This window comes from Talpa europaea (genome assembly GCF_964194135.1).
Source record: "Talpa europaea genome assembly, chromosome: 3".
In the NCBI taxonomy this organism is placed as follows: Eukaryota; Metazoa; Chordata; class Mammalia; order Eulipotyphla; family Talpidae; genus Talpa; species Talpa europaea.
This window is the reverse complement of record NC_140069.1, coordinates 72,704,167-72,720,617: the sequence shown is the minus strand read 5'-3', so window position 1 is coordinate 72,720,617 and position 16,451 is coordinate 72,704,167. Positions and strand designations below refer to the sequence as shown.

General features: G+C 42.7%; 1 protein-coding gene across 1 annotated transcript; it reads right to left on the bottom strand.

The window, feature by feature from the left end:
- Nucleotides 1-4,646: 4,646 nt before the first annotated feature.
- On the bottom strand, nucleotides 4,647-16,348 carry INHBA (inhibin subunit beta A; the record flags this gene model as incomplete). Its single annotated transcript, XM_084229665.1, has 2 exons — nucleotides 15,689-16,348; nucleotides 4,647-5,542 (listed from the first exon to the last, which is right to left on the bottom strand). The coding sequence occupies exons 1-2, from the start codon at nucleotides 16,074-16,076 to the stop codon at nucleotides 4,647-4,649; spliced, it is 1,284 nt and encodes a 427-aa protein (XP_084085791.1). The 5' UTR covers nucleotides 16,077-16,348.
- Between the last annotated feature and the right edge of the window lie 103 nt (nucleotides 16,349-16,451).

The following is a 16,451-nucleotide window of genomic DNA, read 5'->3' as shown; positions in this document are numbered from 1 at the left end:
CACATTTTGAGTGCTCTCATTCACGCTTTTGTTTCTCTCTCCCATTCAATCTTTTTCTCATACTCTTCTAAATAATTAGTGTGAAATAATTATCACCATGTAAAGGATGTAGCAATATGTGTGCAGAGTTGATCTTGCAAAGGCAATAAGACATAAAATAAAATAAAAAATAAATAAATCCCAAACAGGTTTTTTATTTAACATAAGGCCAAAGAAGCTATCAGGCGTTGCTGAATACTGTCCACTAACTGTACAAAATATTGACTGCATGCCTCGCAAACAACAAAATATCCGCTGGAATGCCATAGAAATAAATAACTTCTGCTATAAACACATGGAAACATATCAAACTGTTATCTCTTTAAACATATTGTAAATAAAAAAATTACCAGTACTTCTACACAATAAATATTAAGAAACCATTGACATAGTTGAAATGCACTCATATAAATTAACAACTTTAATTACATTAGCCAAACAGACATTGGTTAAAAAAAAACTGCATGTAGTATGCAAAAAAAAAAAAAAACAGACAACATCAATCACAGAACATAAAAAGTTTTAAAACAAAACAGGCTTCAGATTATCTTGGCTTTCATAACTATATTTTTCTTTTAAAGAAAAATATCAACCCATTGTCAATGCACTGTTTTTCAAAGCATTTAAATAGAGGGTAAAACCCACTGGAAATTAATACAGAAGAAATGATTCACTTTATGCAATAAAAATAAATAATAATATAGCCGAGACACGTGGTTTGCTTCTGCTTTTGAAGATGTGAACAGCTTCTAAGCATTCATTTTCTCTGACCAACAACAGCTTCTCAGTGATAAAGGCTTTATTTAAAAACAACGTCCACCCCCAAACCTCTGCTCACATCTACAAATTTCATTTATTGTGCAGGTTTTCTGGGTGACTACGTTTTTCTCTTCATTGAAAGGGAAAATTGCCAAAAGGCCCACAGGAAATCATTATTTTCAAGCAAACATGATAATTTTAATATGACAGGTATTTGTGTGCTGTATTTTAGAGTCACCTCTTGAGGTCCAATCTCATGAGGGTGAAAAACAATTCACTTGCTCTATCTTGGAGGAGAATGTAGGCACTCTCCTTAAAAATGGAGTGTGGAATCAATCTTAAATAAACATGAAATTATTTGGTCTGAAGGGACAAGAAAATTCCAGCTCAGTTGCTGGAACTTGCATTACACTTTTGAAAAAAAGAAAATGTCAATCGAATCTACAAAATATATGTCATTTTAAAAGATATCTGGGGACAAATGCTTTTTAATCAATGCTTCTAAGATTGGTGCCGATAGATGACCCTAGGAAAGAGTAGAGACACCATGATCAGACAGGGCAACTCTGGTTTCAGAGAAAACGTACTGTAAAGAACTCTTTTGGTCTTATGCTGCTACATGAAAATATGGTTGTTCACGAGATCCCATATATTCCAGAATTATTAAAGATAGCAATTTATAATTCTATTTCTACTTAATGAAATAAAGTTAAAGTTTGTAGATGTATAATAACTTCATCTACATGCATTTAAATTATTTAAATCACCCTATTAAAATAGTCATATCATATGGAATTTCATTTTGCTCTGCTTCTTTTACTATGGCCACTAATCAAACCCCATCTCCCCCAGTATGTTGAGGAATTAAAGGACTTAAAATGATGGCCCACATGAGCTAAATGGGGGTTACAAGTAGATATCAGCTGACCTTTTAACTTCTATGTTTCCATTGCCTAGGCCATCTTTGCTACTGTACAGTGAACAAGGACTTGTGTTCCCATGCTCTTTTCGTAAGTTCCAATATTAGTTTCAAATAAAAGACAATGCAAAAGGCCATCAGAGATTTTCCAGAAATTTGTTGAGTTGAACCTCATTGTCTACTCCTCTGAAAATGTTCCTCACCTACATCGACCTTCCCCACCTGCATGATTTCCTGGCCCATGGTTAAGAGTTAGGAAGTAAGTACTAATGTTGCATATTCTCTCTTCAATTAGAATCCACTCTTATGCAATGCATGTATTTCTTGCATAAGAAGAGGTGGACTTTCAGAATTTATAAGTATATTTGCTCAGCAATGACATTAAAGTATTTTGCCTTCATGCAGCCTAGTGTCATACAGACAAGCGCTAAGTCACCTATTGTAATGTCTGGTTTCTCACCAATACTTTGTTTTCCTACCATTAACTTTTTAGGAAAACCATGAATTGACATAGACCTGAAAGTTTCAATATTGTACAAAACACTAATAAGTGTAATTTCCCCAATTTTTAGAACTTTTTTCAATTTTTGCAAACTTCAAACAAGTCAGTAAATGCAAGACTATATTTTAAAAGGACATGAATGAATAACCTTGTAATGGCTCTAGACAAAATAATGCTTTGGGATCAATTAGCAAAAAATTTAGCTTTAAGCATGTACTTTGATATAGATAAAACAGTTTTCGTTTTTGCATTTGCATCAGCGCATACAATCTTATACATTGAGCGTTTTGGCTGCAAATTAAAATATTAGGAATTTTTTACTTTTGCCCACATCCCTGCTCATAACTGATCCTTGTTCCCACACTCTGCTCTTAACACCGTCCCCCAATTATTTATCTTTTAATTAATGACAACATTATCTAGCCCAGCTATGCAAGTAACATTTCTCACAACCAGGCCTTAACAATTAGGAAGAAAATAAAAAAATATGCCAACCCTTATTCTGGCCCAATGATTATTTTTTCTGAAAACTGTTTCAATTTAAGATCGATTCCAATACCTAGAATACATAGTTAGTTGCCCAAAGCCTAGAGCTTTGATTAAGATGAGTTTCCTGCTTTCCAGGCAGGGACTAACTTGTAGTATGGGGGAGGGGCTCATAAAAAAGGAGGAAATTGGATCTCAGAACATTGAAAGAGGGTCTTAATGAATATCCACTGGAATATTTAGGCTTTCTCCCAGCCAAATTTTTTGAAATGTGCCTACCAAATTCAGAGTAAAAGCAAAAACTATAGCCTATCCTTCTTAAAAATACTGTGTTTTGCACACAAACATTCATTGCTTTAAGAAAATTTTAAAATGACAGCCTGAAGTGCTTAAAATGCGTATGGACATGATTCGATACATGTATATATACACACAGATATGCATATGCACAAGCAATGTATATATACACATACAAGCATGGAGCGTTACATGAATTTGATTGAATGATATCCAACAGTGTGCAACTACTGTACATCCAGTATGAAATGTCCTGTTTCATGGATGTAAAAGGAGTCAAAACAAACTTCTCATGTCTTTTAAGCCTGAACACAAATCCACCCTATTCAACCTTGAATCTCAACCCCTGACTCATTGATGGTGAATGATATCAACCACAGACAGACTGTTTAAAGGCTCACACAAATGTCTTTGGTGTATGTGTCTATTTTTTAAGGTACAAAATAATAATAATAATAATTATAATAATAAAAATAGCTATTTTGTGTGCTGTAGCAGTTCTTTTATAGCTCACATTAAGTGCAGCTCTTAAACCCCTCCCACCCCCACCCAAAGAAAATACTTGTTAAATAAAGATTAGACAGGTCAAACACCATTGTAGTGCAAATAGTAAACAATAAAAAAAAACATTTACAAAATATAGAAATGTTTGGATCCAACAGATGGACAAACATATTCCTTTCAAGTATCTCTCCTTGAAGAAAATAAAAATTAATCAGGTTACTTCCAATACAAAAAAGTCTCTCTTTTTTTTCTCTCTCAGGTAAACAGTTTCAAACCTATTAGGTTGCATAGTTCTAAGATCATAAGCACCTTAACGAAATATAACTTGGTATTCTTTTTTCCTTGATCTTTCACTCTTCCCATTCTTGTTCTTAATTTTTATGTTGGTTTTTTTTGTTGTTTTGTTTTGCTGTGAAAGTGGTGCAGAAAAAGAAAGCGTGACCGTCTGCACAATATTGTTCTCTTACCAGTGTGTGCATGCATGTGGTATGTGGAAATGCCTGTGTGTGTGTGTGTGTGTAAATGTGCATGTTGCCTATGTGGTGTGGTGCATGTGGTGTGCATGTCTGCGTGGTGTGTGTGTGTGTGTGTGCAGTGGGGGATGTAGGGTGTGTGTGCATGGGGGTGTAGGTGCGCGCACAGGCTGATATACACAGAGAGAGGTCCCACAGACATACCTTATGACCTGGGTAACTGGGTGGGAAAGTGCCTGTAACTGGCCCTTTCAAACTCATGGCTTTCTAGACGCTATTTGGGTTGTGCTAGCCTACATCTGTGCAGACTAGACAAGTTGACTTTGAGGCTCACACTGAAAGTGACTGAAAAGGAGAGGACAATGCTCCCATCAAGCAACCTCAGCTGACACTATCATCACATCGATTTTGGAAGAAATGAAAGGTACATGGTTCTCCCTTTCCCTCCCAATTCCCGTCTCCTTCCATGCTTCATCTCTGAGCCCTGGCTAAGGAATGTTTTCACTTCTTCCTTCATCTGTCTCAGGTTTTGTTTTTAGTTTTTTTGTGGGTTTTTTTTTTTAATTTCTAATTTTCTGGTTGTTTACTTCAGAAACCTTAAAAATCTCTTCATTTTGCCACTTTCTTCTCTGGACAACTCTGTTCCCTTCCCCGGGGCCAGGGAGCTCTATGAGCACCCACACTCCTCTACGATCATGTTCTGAATGTCCTTCTTGATGATGTTCTGCCCATCATCATAGTACAGCATGGACATGGGTCTCAGTTTGGTGGGCACACAGCATGACTTGAGGTTGGCGAAGGGGCTGTGGCCCCGCATGCGGTAGTGGTTGATGACCGTCGAGTGAAAGGAGAGGGAGGACCCCGACGTGCCTGCTATGTGGCTTGGGCACTCGCCCTCGCAGTAGTTGGCGTGGTAGCCAGAGGGGGCAATGATCCAGTCATTCCAGCCGATGTCCTTGAAACTGACATAGAATTGCTTCTTGCAGCAGATGTTGACCCTGCCGTCGCACTCCAGGCCGCGCCGCCGCCGCCGGTGAGGGTGGTCTTCCGACTGCCGCGCCTGCAGCATGAGGAAAGGTCTGTGGGACTGCTCCTTCTCCTCGTCTGCCCCTGCTCCTCCTTCTCCGTCCTTCTTGTCCTTCTTCTTGCCTTCACCCTCCTCTTCTTTCTTCTTTTTCTTGCCCAGGAGTACGAGGCTGGCGCCGGTCTCGTGGCACTGCTCACAGGCAATCCGAATGTCCAGGGAGCTTTTGCCCTGGTCCAGCAATCGCTGGATGCTGCTGGAGACGGGGAAGATGTGCCACGTGCTCTTCCTAGCGTCCACCACCTTTTCTGATATCAACTGCTCACTCCTCTCCCCCGTGAGTCCCTCCTCTGCCTCCTCGCCTGCGTCCAAGCCACCCTGGGGCCGCTTCTGCTGCTGAAAGAGATTGATGGTGACTTTGGTCCTGTTTCTGTTGGCCTTGGGGACTTTCAGGAAGAGCCAGACTTCTGCGCGCTCCACCACCGACAGGTCACTGCCTTCTTTGGAAATCTCAAAGTGCAGCGTCTTCTTGGCTGTGCCTGAAGAAGAAACACAGCACAAGAGAAAAATAGGGAAACTCATTAGTCCCACGTTTGTGCCGACTTTCAGGCAAGCATGGTCCTGGTTACAAGCCATCTCCACAGGCTGTCAGTAAATTCTGACCCATGGGTTCTAAGGATAGTTTTGACATTTTTCTTTTTCTTTTTAAATAACTTTTTTTTTTAAGATTTATTCATTCATTCATGCATATAAGAACCGGGGTACAGGCCAAATAAATGTATGCATTTATTTATTCATGCATACAAGAACCAGGGTACAGGGAGGGCGAGAATATTCACCAGAGACAAAGCAGGGAACAGAACAGGCAGACTGACTGAAATACACTGCTGAGGGGAGCAGCGGGTGAGAAAGGAGAGGTCTGCCGTGCCATGTGGGAATCTCCCCAGCCAGCGGGGATGGAACCGGCTACAGACAGCTTCACAGCACTGTGCTCCAGCGGCCTGCACCACCAGGGGAGGCCCCGGTTTTTGGCATTTTTCAATGGTGGGAGAAAAATAGCATTTTGTGACATGTGATAATTATATGAAATTTAAACTTAAGGGCCCAAAAGTAAAGGTTTTTGACTACAACCAGCTTATTCCTTGACAGGCAGCATCTACCAGCTTGCGTGCTATGACACTGCTTGAACAGTGGCGTGAACAGAGACCCTCTGTCCCACAAAGCTTAAATATTTACTCTCTGGCCTTTTACAGAAAAAGTTTGGCAATCTTGCTCTAGAAAGTACAGGGCCGAGGTCTCAGTGTGACGGGGGCTTTGGGGATCTGGGTTAGCTGACTCATTGCTTAATCTCAATTTTCATCTCCTATAAAATGGAAATGACATGAGATTTGACCTACTACTGCACAGGTTTGGAAGCATCAAATGGGATAACATAAACACAAACACACTGTAAACTACAGCAAGCCGTGGAAACACCATTACTCCCACACGAACAAGCAAATAGAGGTCTCCGCCTATCTCTGTGGCATGGACCCACAGCCCAGTCTCTCCCTGCCACAACCTGCTTCACTCCCCCTTTATTTTTATAATGGGTCACTGCAACCGCCTTTTCTTTCCCTTGCCTCTCCAGCATAGAGCCAGACCGCTCTCAATCATTTCTCCACTGAGCAGATAGAAGAATCTTTCCCAAAGGCAGATCTGATCAGGAGGCACATTCTTGAAAGCCCTCTGCTGAGTTCCTATTACTCTCAGAATAAACCAGAAAGTGCCTATGACTGAGCTGTGACAGTGCTGCTGCTACCTTCACCCCAGCTCTTGGCTTCATGGCAGTTCTCAGCTCTCACAGCGGTCCCTGGCCCGAGTGGTCTGGATCCAGGGGCTTACTTGAAGCCTTGGTCATCCTTGCACTCTCTCACCTCCAAGAAGTAAAACGAGCTGCTCCTTTGGCCCAGACCACGCCTGCTCCCAACATAGAGCCCCCAGTTTTCAGATCAGAAGACAGATCCTCTTGAAACTTGTCCTGACATCTCCACCAGCACCCCCCATCAGTTCTATTTAAGCAGCCCCCAACTTGTGGTTCTGCTTATCTCCATCATTGCCATCAATCCCAAGTTTAGTAAAAAGGAGGCAACTACTTGCTAACTTAAGAACAACTGGAGGCACCCTTAACCTGGGTTATATTTGATTAAGAGCACTCCCTCCTGCCTCAGAGCCCACCTTTTTGGTTCCTTCCTTGTTTTAAAGATTTATTTATGCATACAAGAACTGGGGTACAGGCCAGAGGTACGGTGGTAGGGGTTGAGAGGATTCACCAGAGCCAGAATGGGGAACAGGACAGGCGGATTGACTGAAATACGCTGCTGAGGGGAGCAGTGGGTGAGACAGGAGAGGTCTGCTGCACCATGTGGGTTTCTCCCTGATCGAGGATCAAACTTGTGCTGCAGTGGCTACAGGTAGCTTCACAGTGCTGAGATTTAACTCCTTGTGCCACCAGGCAGGCTCCTCCTCCCTTTTGGAATGCAGCTTAGTAAGCACTAACTAGAGCAACCCTTACTGCCAAAGAGGAAATCCCCACTCCAGCATCAAATTGGACTCCGTGACCAGTCAGTTCTAACCTAAGTCTAAAATCAGAAAATCATTTATTTCCATCTCTTTCCATATGCACCTCACCTATATGTTTCTTCACACAACATTAATTAAGAAACAGAGGCCCAGGGCCTCCCCGGTGGCACAGCGGGTTGAGCACAGCGCTGTGAAGCTGTCCGCAGCCTCTGTAGCGCGGTTCAAATCTCGCTGGCCTGGCGGAAACCCATGTAGCACAGCAGACCTCTCCTGCCTTGCCCGCTGCTCCCCTCAGCAGTGTCTTTGGTCTGTCTGCCTGTTCTATTCCCAGCTCTGTCTCTGGTGAATCCTCTCACTCTCCCGCACATCTGGCCTGTACCCCAGTTCTTGTATAAATAAATAAATAAATCTTAAAAAAAACAACAGGGGCCCAAACTAGAATTCTTGAACTAATCATTTTCCCTCATTTCTGCTTTTACCATGTGGTGACTGGTAGATGAAACACCCTCTTTTCACCACCACTCCCTGCATGTACCTGCTTACAACTATCCAGCACATGCACAAATCTGAAAATATTCTTAAAGAAGTTTATCTTAGAATTTGCAACTCCCTAGGAGGGTCTCCCTGCCTGGATTTCTATAGCTAACGGAAATCCAGCCATACTTATCACTCTCAGCCCCGAGATGTTTACGGTACTATAAATTTTAGGCACAGTTTCAACTGCTCTGCAGCAGAAGGCAGGCTTTTCTGTGCATTGCACACTGAAGATTCTGTTCTTAATTTAACACACTGAACACTGTGATTACGATAGTGGTAAATTCACTAAGGCCAGGGCCAAAAAGGGCTGACATGTATAGGCTCTCTGGCATCTTTGTGTAAACTTGCTAGGACCGGGCTGAGTCAGTGGTGGCAGTGGCTGTGGTGGTGTGGTGCGGTTGTAAAGGAAGTGCCTTTGCTTTGACTTCCATCTCTGACAGAATTGAAATGAATAATAAAGCTGGGTTTATGATTAGATCATCAGAGTGGGAAGCAGTAAGAGGGGGAAAGTAGCTTTTTGGTTTTTGGAAGTATGATGACTTTTTTCCAAAATGTGTACCCCGAATTCCCCTAGGCTGTGAAGTAGTGGATTTTGTTGATGATTTTTAAGAAAACTGAAGAGAAGATTCCAGGAAGAAGAGTTTAATCCTTTAAATCTACAATGACTATCCGCAGATTTTTAAGGTGGTGGGACCAAAGAAAAAAGATGCAGGAAGCCACCCAAGTCTCCACTCAGCAGCCTGGAGGAGCAGGCAGGCTCCCTGCACTCAGGCACATCCGCCCTGCCCCACAGAGAATGTTAACAAGCTACCTGCTGTTCTCCCTTCTGCCTCTTTGCTGGCCAGCTTCTGAAACCCTAAGCCGCACAGGGTGCCACTCTCAAGACTGAGATAGTAGCTGCTAAATTAGAGAAGCCAGAGGGCACAGGGTTGTGTTTTGTTTTTCTAGGAAAGGGTGTGAAACAGGAGAAGCTGCCTGGCTACCAGGCTCTGAGAGCTCTCTGGGTTTCAGGTAACTCATTCCCACAGGCTGTGTAGGCTTTTACCCACACTAACAGGAGGGGCCAGGGTGAGGTAGGCGCACGGTCCTCCGGTGAGGAGATTCCAGAGGCAGTGCCGACAGGACAGCACACACTGGGCTCCTATGAATCAAGTGCAGAGAAGCACACAGATGCTGGAGGAGAGGGGGGTTGTTCCACCAAGTTAGCCAGGTGACAGCACAGGCAAGTGGCCTTGGAAGAGCCAGCCAGGCCGAGGTCCTCGGCTTCCAGGAACAGCCTACAGGACAGCCCCTCATTTCCCTAGAGCAGGTTTCTAAAGCATGATGTAGCCCCACCCTCCTTCACGGGCAGCTGTACTTGGAAGCAAATGATTTAGTGTTCCTGAGAGAGGATTGTACAAAGAGAGTGCTCATTAGAGGGGGCTCAATCTGTCAGGTGCTGTTATATTAGGATCAGAGAGTCATCATAAAATGACTTTCATCCTGGTCCTGGCTGATAATTAACTGTATGGCATCGCCTGCTTATCGCGGTGCAGTGCGGCGCTGATTTATGCATCCATTTAATTATCTAAGCTGAAAGACTCTGTTCCCTGTGCCCGCATCCATTGCCTGCCTGCTACATTTCTCCCCCATATTTCTGACATTTGGATTTTCCCCCTACTAATTGACATGCCTGTCGCCTCCTTCTCCTGGTGTCCATTTCTGGAACTGCTATTTGTATATTGCATGATAATTTATCAAGAAAAAAATAAAACTGAGATCCAATTTCATGAAAATGCTGTTGCCATAAAGCTCAGGAGGACAGGGGGAAGAAAGAGATTCAAGTCTTCCTAATGTCTACCTTATATGCAGGTACATTTTAAAAGTTCTATTGTATTATGACTTAATAAGCAGTGCATATTCTTTTCTTTTACATTGAGCTTTCATTGCAGAAGGGGGTGGGGAGAACGAGACAGCCAGAAACTGAGATGAGATTAATATTTATCAGGGAGGGCTGTAGGTTTCAAAAGGATATTACAACCCTCAAATTTCTCGGGTCTGAAAAAATATAACTAGTCACTTGATTATATTCCCTTTATCTGTATTTTGCCTGAGATCTGATTGCTATACTGCAGTGATGCTTTCAGGATGTTCTAATCTTAAATCTCTAAGAAAAGAAGGTTGCCTAAGGCTGAAGTGTTTGGATCAATTACTAATCAGTTTCAGATTTGACTTAAAAATCTCCTGCTCTAAAATCCTGAAATGGAAGCCTTCCCATGATGCTCTGTGAGCAGGTACAGCATAGTTTATACAGGTGCGCACTCAGTGCCTACACTGTTACCTAGCTAACTAGATATAGCGGGTGGCTTTGCTAACCTTTCATTACCTACTCTCTGACGATATTTTTTTTTTCATCTTTTGTGCTATTTTTTTCCTTCCCAAGCCTTGTGAGCAAGGCTTGTATCACAGCCTGCTCTGCCTGAGTAATTCACTAAGAAAGTCCCACGCAAACCCATGTGGGTGATAATATTTCATCACTTAAACCTCTGTGAGCTTGGTGGACATACACCAAAGGGAGAGAAGTACATAGAGATGTGCAGGAGGGATTGTGCCCCTTACAGGGGACACCTTTTAAATGTTTCTGGGTGGGAGGGAAGCACAGAGGAAAGGCTGTTAAAGCTGGAAGTAAAAACACCTGAAGCCTGTTTGCCTTTACTTCCAGAATTCCTTTCACATATTTTTGACAACTCGGTCAAGGAGGCAAGCTGACAAGGGTTAAGCAGTCAGCTCTGGTTCCTCCCCTCTCCCACTCTAGGATGCAAAATGCTCCTCTTCCCAGAGTCCAGCAGCTCGGCTTTGTGGGCATCTGAACATTTGCAACGAAATGAGCGATGTACTAATAGAGTATTTGGTTTTTGTTTTGTTTTGTTTTCCTCACCAGGCTCCTGCTTAAAGTATGCTGCCCTTTTACATATGGGTAATAATTATGTCTCTAATGTTAACATGGAAAGCCTCCTTCTATGTAGAGTATTTAAATTCACCATGGGGTGGGGCAAGCCTTGCAGTAAAGTGAGACTGTTTCTTTAATTTTTCATTCTTCGCTGGGGCACTAAGGTGACTAGATATGGCATAGTCCTTGGTAGGGGCATACAGAGCTACCACTTAGACCCTGTGTGTTCTCTGAAGCAATTACTCTGCATTTGGACGGTTTCCATGGGTTTCTGCATAAGGTGACAAATGAGATCTTACAGGTTATTCCTCGTTTAGCCTATCATAAAGGGTCCTGCCTGTAATAAAACTACAGATTTGGTCAAAAATGACCTTGATTGATTTTTGTGAGCCTTAATATTATTTTCCTTAGGATCTGCTATCAGATTGTAAATGCTCAGCCAGAGATCTGCGTCTTCCATTTAAATGGTGATGAAAATGAGGGTTAAGCATTTAGAGAGAAAGGGGTTTTAGGTTCTTAGAAAAAGTAGAAAAAAATCCTTAAAGTTCAATCCACAGAATTTCAGAAATTCCTTCCAAAGTTCCTGAGAACTTTTACACTAGATTTCGGAGCTATGAACCAGATGAGTATGAAGAATTCTACATTGCAGCTAAGAGATCATGCTAGAGTATATCTTAGGGGAAGAGGGGCCAAGACAAATATGTGTTTTCACAAAAAGTGCCTGGGAAGGTATTACTCCCAGTTCTCCAAACATTAAAACTGAATTTCTACCCTGATGCCTCCCCCCAACCCCCTCAAGTACAGTTACTTCACAGGCCCAAACCACTGTATCTCTTTTCACATCTTTTCTCCACCATTTCCCTCCACACTCTCAGTTTGGAAACAAACACATGCTCTGAAATGGCACACCATGTTCCCACAAGGCGTAAAACAAATAGTATTTTCTCCCTGTTGGAAGTCACTAGTCATTTGTCGCTAGTAAAAGCGTTGATCCAGCAGACAAAATTCAGGGAAGCAACAAAAATCAGGGAAGACAGAAGACATTTTTTTAAAAGCCCAGACGACCGTATTAGGGAGAGATGTGTGAGCAAATCAGTATTGCTGATGATTCACGGTCACATTTCTCTGCTTTGTTTGCTTCTGAAATTTATCATTACTCTTGTCTTCCATAGAGCTCTGGAATGCTCGCATGTTTCACAAAAATTCCCATTTCCTTTCCTTCTGTCTCATTTAATGTATTATAGGTAGTCATGCTCCTCCCATCCCACAAATCCTAACTTTTGGGGGGTGATCAGAAGAAGCAGAAGATAACCGACAATCAGCAAGACTAGGGTGTGACAGACTGGGGTTTCCAGTAGGTGAAGTTGCATTTCCCTAGATTAGCCAGCAAGGAGCAAAAGTCTTTGGAATGCGCCCTCTTGTGGCCAATCATTTACTATTATCCTGAGAAGAAAGCCCCTAAAGGCACTCTTCAGTGAGGGGTAAATCACTGGCAAGTTCAAAAGACTGGAGTGATTGAAATGCAAGGAGTCAACCCCACCTTGAGCTGGCTTTCTTGGGGTGGGGAACTTAACCATCCAATCAAGCCTTCTTCAACTCCTGTTTGGGAAGTACATTTCTAACTAAAATCTCCAACTAGTATCCTCTAGGAGGGGAGGTGTGTTGCTTTCAACAATGCTTAGGCTGTATGAGGATTTTCCATTTCTTGAGTTCATTTGTCTGTCCCTATTTTTTCTCCAAGGAGTGCTGTCATTTGCTAAATGAATGACCAAGGCCCACATATACATTTGGCAGTATATGGAAACTCAATGTCAAACTGTTATTTATTTGACTGACCAGCTCTTATGAATGAAACTAAGATCAAATAAGATATAACAGTCAAGAAGTCCACTGATTTTAGTCTCATTGACAATTATAGTGATAACTAGCTTGGCTCTCTCTCTCCCTTCTCCCTTTCCCTTAAGGTCTTAAGGTAAAAACAGATGATTCTGTGCTAGCCATGCATAAACTGTAATGACATTGATGAGCAACCTTAGGTACAAAACATAAAAAAGAAAATCATGTTTATGTGTTGGAAAATTTTTTTAGAGAGACCGAGGGATTCCTCATCACTTAGTCAACATATCTGCTTTACAAAGATGGGGCATTTTCCACCTGAGCACAATGGCACAGACTCAATTCAGAGCTCCAGGCACATGAGCTTTTGCAGTGCTTCGAGTGTTGTGGCCATATCTTGGCCTTATTAAAACATCAAGCAGAACAGAGGCAAAATGCCACATGTATCTCCAAATTGAGGGACCTTGAGGTTGAAAGGCACCTCTGTGCCATGTATGAGGCGGCACTTACTGGATGGATTTTTTCCCATAGAAAACAGTTTACAGAGAAAAGAAAAATGAAGGTTCCTTTGCTATTCTCCCCAAATCTTGAGTTTTGATATAGTTTGATTATTAAGGTTCAATTATTCCAAATTTAACATGACATTTTCAATATATTTACTATAATCATTCCGATGATAGATTTCTTTCCTAGGCTAGCAAAATCAGCAACAAAGTAAGTACATGGCACTCTATTTGGAGGGTAGGTTGTCCATATAGCAATCGCTAAATTTGTGAAGTTGTAGTAAATCAACTTGAAGTTGATGTGCGAAACTTCTCAGATGAGAAAAATAAGCAAGCGTAATAGACCTTTACTAAGAAATCTTGAACTTCAGCAACTAGTCAGTCAAATAATTCACCTTTACTGAAAAAAAAAAAGTTCAATTTTTTTCAAACTAAATACCTAACAGAAAAAATTTTAAAATGACAATATTTTAGATAATTGGGGGAAAAAAAAGACTGACACAAAGATGAAGACCATAAGTAAGAAAGTATGTAAATGGTCAAATTCTTTGACTGCAAAACTGCTCACTGGCAAGAGAATGATTTGCTATACCTCAGATATGTTAGAAATAGGGGCATATTGCTAGCATCAGGTGTATATATTACAAGTGCTCAAAGGCATAGGTGTTCTCAGTCATGTGATGCAGGTAATGGCAGCTGAGGAGGAGCTGTAGTGAAGGTGACCACGGGTGACAAGCGATGTAAGAACATGAAGGGTGCCCGTTTGTGTCAGGAGAGACCATTGGACCTCTGGAAGACATTCCTTGTACAAGCACCAGTGTTATAAGCACCTTCTTTTCTACTTTGCCACCAGGAAAGCTCCAACCTGACTTTTATCTTCAATATGCTTCAGAAGATAAAGTCATGATAGATATGTCCTTTGGGAAAGCATTAAGAAAGAGCTTCAGGGAGTGAAACTCCCAAAACCTTCTTAAGAGAGACAAACTTCTGGTGAGAGAGCTAAATTGCCCAGCCCCGAAGCTTGCAGGACATCAGGGTTTCTACAGGGGAAAAACCAGGAGGCCTGGCCGGGGTGCTCTCTGATCCCCTAGAATGATGCCCAGGTCTAACATGGTTTCTCGAAAACAGAATGTCTGAATCAACAGGTTTTCAAGATTGGAAATTCTGAGTGTTGCCTTAATTGTTTATACTGCTGCGGAAAACTTTTAAACAAAAATGCTGGGAGTCCCTGCACATACTTTACTGGCCATATGTTCTACCAAACAAAACAATGGCATTCCTTTCAAATGGTTTTGGCAAGGGATATAATTCTTTAGCCTGGCATTACCATGAAAGTAACACAGCATTAACACATCTGTGTGCCCGGACATGCAGGGGCTTGTAGGCATGCAAAAGGATCTGTGTCACATAACTAAAAATAACCTGACTCCAGGTCTATGGCCTGCACTTTTGACAGGTACTTTCTATTCAGCAACAGGTTAGTGTGGTCCTAAGCCAATGATTAGGATCTATTTATTAAAGTTCTTCCTCTTAAGGATTGAGTGAGAGTTCAGTGTAGTATCTGAGAGCACTTTGTCAAGGTTGCATTCCTTGGCAGAGAGCTCTTAGTAACTTTACAGAGAACAAAACTCTTTGTTTTTTGTTTTTTGGTTCAGAGAGCAAATGTCAGTGTCCCCACAGTGACTGACTGCTGTTCATTGCCAACTGTCCCCCAAAGTCCCTTTAACTGCTTAGAGTGGGATGCCTATATACTTCCAGACAGTTTCTAAAGGTGAAAATGACTGTCATTAATAAACTTGCCCTGCTTCTCTGAGGAGGCCTCTGATTGGACTTTTAAAGGGAAGGTTTGTTTTAAGACAATGACTTCATCTGTGCCATTCTACCCCAAAGGAGCACTCCCCCACCCCCAATAAAAACTTTGGATAGGGTCCTGAAGCCTCCTTGGCTCTCCTTCCTACCCCAGCACCCAGAAATGCCCAGGCTTTCCTTAGGCTGCTCAGATCTAGATTCCCAGGCAGGATGAAGGAGCCCCTTGCAGGCTGGCTTCTAGCTCCAGCTTGACCCCTGGAACTTCCGCCTGGAGTGACCAGATGAGTTTAGCAACTAGAAGCTAGCCACTGCCAGCCAGGACTCCACCAAAAATTCCCTTTCTGTGAGGTCCTCTCCCCCCTCCCTGACCTCCTCTCTCTCCATCAGCTACCACCACCTAATAACTCATGACCTTCCGGGCAGTTTACAGATGGAGGGAAAGAAGTTCCTCCCAGGACTGTCAAAAAAAATGCATTCTCCCCACCGCACCCCCCCATGCCAGCACCGACCTGATTCTGCAAACGTGATGATCTCTGAGGTCTGCTCCATAAGTTCATTCATTTCTGCCCTCCTTCCGATGTCATCCTCTATCTCCACATACCCGTTTTCCCCCACTTTGCCCACATGAAGCTTTCTGATAGCGTTGAGAAGCGCTGCCTTGGGCACCGGCTGGGTGACATCGGGTCTCTTCTTCAAGTGCAGCATGTTTAAAATGTGCTTCTTGACGGCCTCCACCATCTCCGGCTGAGGGTTGGGTACATCCTTTGGGAGGGTGGCCAGCGCACAGGATGGGCAGTCAGGGGCTGCACTTTGCCCCTCGGATCCTGGGGTCGGGGAACTCCTTACTATAATCCAGCAACTCGCCAACAAAAATCCTCTCAGCCAAAGCAAGGGCATCCTGGCAGCAAAAGTTGTTGTGATTGCCTTTTTAAAAGGCCCTGCTTTTCCTCCCCCCTCACGCACAGGTTTTTTCTTTTTTTTTTTTTTTTAAGGGGGGGGTGTTTTTTTTTTTTTTTTTTCCTTCTCCTCTTCAGCAAATTCTCTGGAACAAGAACAAAAAGTTTTCTGTGAAGTTTTGTTTGCAGGTTCCCTCTCTGAATGCAGTCAGTGCTGTAGGTTTGTGGCTGTCAGGGAGGAGAGTTCTGACTGTCTCCGAGTAAGAGAGGAGGGAGGAAGGGAGAGAGGGAGGGAGAGAGAGAGGGAGGGAGGGAGAGGGTGGGGGGCAGACAGACAGAGACAGAGAGAGGATGGGAGGGAGAGAGAGACAGGGGA